The 3,441-nt window shown below is 48.5% G+C and overlaps 1 protein-coding gene across 1 annotated transcript; it reads left to right on the top strand.

Moving 5' to 3' along the window:
• The first annotated feature begins 1,890 nt into the window (after positions 1 to 1,890).
• Positions 1,891 to 2,643, top strand: LOC131232286 (uncharacterized). Its single transcript, XM_058228528.1, has 2 exons — positions 1,891 to 2,213; positions 2,331 to 2,643. Exons 1-2 carry the CDS (start codon positions 1,891 to 1,893, stop codon positions 2,641 to 2,643), a joined length of 636 nt encoding a protein of 211 aa, XP_058084511.1.
• Positions 2,644 to 3,441: the final 798 nt, after the last annotated feature.

The following is a 3,441-nucleotide window of genomic DNA, read 5'->3' as shown; positions in this document are numbered from 1 at the left end:
CGAGATACAAGCCCTGCGCGATCAAATGAACCAAATGAAGTAGCGACAGGAACCGCAGTCGCATCATACTCAGGAAGACCCTGTTCCAGAACCGGTTGGTCCAGTTGTGGAAGCCCATTCCACACCGAAGAGTATGGGACCCGAGGGGCCTCAACATCAACCTGCTCAGGCGCTAGCTTCAGTTCAAAACCCTCCCCGACCCAAATCCGTGTTTCGGCCCGGAATACGGCGACTCGGGTTCCGATGAATGCCTCGGTCACCTCGGCCTTGGCACCAACGGATCTCCACCATGAGTTGGAAAGGAGGAGGGGAAGGAGAACTCCTAAAGTAGAAAACACACAAGAGGTGGTGGCTGAAAACAAAGACCCGTTGGAGACACGGTTTGCTGAGCTCAACAATAAGATTCCGACACTAGAAAAGAAGCAGCAGCCGTCGTCAATTCCCCCACCGTTCAAGCAATGATGGAAGAGACCGAGCCTCTCTTCACCTCTGCGATTATTAGTAAGGTGATGTCACAGAAGTTCCGGATACCTCCCGTCATCCAATACTCCGGGTTTGGTGACCCATCCAAGCACGTGGAGGCTTATCATTCGTGGATGCAAATCCAGACAGCGACGAACGCAATGATGTGCACGGAGTTTTCAATCACGCTCACAGGATCCGCCCCAGAGTTGGTACTGTCAGCTCAAACCCAACTCCATTGATTCCTTCGCAGAACTTAGCCGATTATTCCTTACCCAATTCATAAGTGGTAAGAGGAGTCGGAAGCCAAATACTCATCTATTCACTATCAAGCAAGAGCCTAAAGAGTTATTAAAAGACTACATCGCTCATTTCAATGAGGAAGTATTATAGGTGGAGGACTTTGACGACAAGATGACACTCTCTACCGTGTTCAATGGTCTGAAAGAGGGAAAGTTCACATTCTCCATTGGAAAGAATCCACCAAAGACATTATCTGACCTCGTCGCCAGAGCTCAAAAATATACTAACACCGAGGAATTCTCCAACGCCCGTAAGAATGTTCAAGTGACAGAGCCGACTGAAAAGGGGAAGAGGCCAAGGAACAAAGAACCTCAGCCATCCCGTAAAGGACCAGATGACCGCACTCCTCGCGATCGTCGTCCGAGCAGAAAACCAGAGGATAAATTCCGTTCCCACACCCCCCTCAACACATCTACCGAACAAATTCTATTGGACATCAGAGGGCACAAGCTTCTGAATTGGTCTGTCTGTATGAAGGCCGACTCGGATCATTGAGACAAACGTAAGTATTATCGTTTCCATCGAAATCATGGCCACAATACTGCGGACTGCGTGGACCTAAAAGATGAGATTGAGACCCTTATTTGAAAAGGTCATCTGTGCCAGTATACTAAGGATGTGCCAGTATACTAAGGAAGAGAGAACCGCTTGGAAAGAAGACCGAGAGTAGCCGAAAAATACCACAGAAGAGCCAGCCGAAATTCACACCATCTTCGGTGACTCATCCGGTGGAGGAGACTTGAACCGGGCTCGAAAAGTCCACTCTCGGTAGTCTGATCCGGAACACTACATCCACATGACCGAGCAGCCAAGCAAGGAACTATGGGTCAACCTGTGCAGCCTGACCTTCACAGAAGACGATGCATGCGGAATCCAGCATCCGCATGATGATGCCCTAGTGGTCACTATGACTATAGCTAACCACAAGGTGTACCGCATCCTAGTCGACACCGGAAGCTCAGCCAATATGATCTACTCCGAGGCTTATGAAAGAATGAGAATTCCAAGGTCGCGCCTCAGACCTATAAAGACCCCCTACATGGTTTTGTCGGAGAAAGGGTAATCTCTGAAGGAGTCATCTCCCTCCCTATGACCGTAGGCGAAGAATAACATCAAGTCACCCTCATGGTAGACTTCATCGTCGTTAATGTGCCATCAGTATACAACGTCATTCTGGATAGACCTTCTCTCAATACAATGAGGGCAGTCGGCTCCACCTATCATCTGATGATGAAGTTCCCAGCCGAGGGTGGGGTAGGCTACCTCCGAGGCAATCAACGCGAAACTAGGAGATGCTACGCGATAGTAGTAAAGAAAGGATCTGTGAAGCAAGTACTCATTATCACTGTCCTAGATCCTAAAGGACCTACAGAGGACTCATTTGTGGAAGACCTGGAGAAAATACTGCTCAATGAAGTAGACTTGAGTAAGACTGTTCAGCTCAGAACGTCATTAAGTCCTGAGTAGCGGTTTGAAATGATGACTTTCCTACGACAGTATAGGGATGTCTTCGCATGGTCGCATGAGGACATGCCCAGAATCTCTCCTGATGTTATGGTCCACAGGTTGAATGTAGACCCGGATCACAAACCCGTGAAACAGAAGAGGAGACCATTCGATGGCGAACTGTATGAGGCCATAGCCGACGAAGTCTCCATTCTTCTCGACGCTGGCTTCATAGAAGAGATATACTATCCCGAGTGGATTGCAAACACGGTCCTTGTCAAGAAAGCCAATGAGAAAGGGCGAGTCTGTGTGGATCTGAATAAGGCGTGGCTGAAGGATAACTTCCCGTTGCCTCGGATTGATCAGTTGGTGGACAGCATAGCGGGGCATGAACTACTCTCCTTCATGGAAGCTTATTCCGGGTATAATTAGATTGCGATGCATCCCCTAAACAGGCAGAAGACTACCTTCATCACTGATAAGGGACTCTACTGTTACCGGGTCATGCCATTTGGCCTGAAGAATGCTGGGGCCACATATCAGAGACTAGTAAATCAAATGTTCGCCAAACAGATCGGGCATACTATGGAAGTGTACATCGACAACATGCTTGTGAAGAGCATCAAGGCGTTCGATCACTTGGCAGACCTCAGAGAAACCTTCGCCGTCCTCCGAGAATACCAGATGAAGTTAAATCCCGCGAAGTGCGCCTTCGGAATTAACTCTGGTAAATTCCTCGGGTTTCAAGTCAGCCAAAGGGGCATTGAAGTAAATCCTGACAAGATTAAAACACTCCTCGATATGAGTTCACCTCGGACTATCAAGGAGATACAATGCCTCACTGGACGAGTAGCAGCCCTCGGACGATTCATATCCAGAGCCACGGACAAATGCCTCCCATTTTTTAGCAGTTGAAGGGTTATAAGAAGGCGGAATGACATCGGACTGCGAACAAGCTTTTCAGCTGTTGAAACAGTATTTAGGTTCGTCGCCCCTACTGTCTAAGCCCGAAGAAGGCGAGCCCTTGTTCCTGTATCTTGCGATCTCAGCCTCAACTGTCAGCTCGGCCCTAATTAGAGAAATAGGGGGAAAACAACATCCCATATACTATGTGAGCAAGGCCATAGTACCTGCCGAGACGAGATATCCGACTATTGAAAAGTTAGCACTCTGTCTCATTGTCTCGACTCGGAGGTTGAATCCGTACTTCCAGGCTCATTCCATCGTCGT

Source organism: Magnolia sinica, chromosome 18 (assembly GCF_029962835.1).
Source record: "Magnolia sinica isolate HGM2019 chromosome 18, MsV1, whole genome shotgun sequence".
Lineage (NCBI taxonomy): Eukaryota > Viridiplantae > Streptophyta > Magnoliopsida > Magnoliales > Magnoliaceae > Magnolia > Magnolia sinica.
Note: the sequence above shows the minus strand (reverse complement) of the source record. Positions and strands in the feature narration are given on the sequence as shown.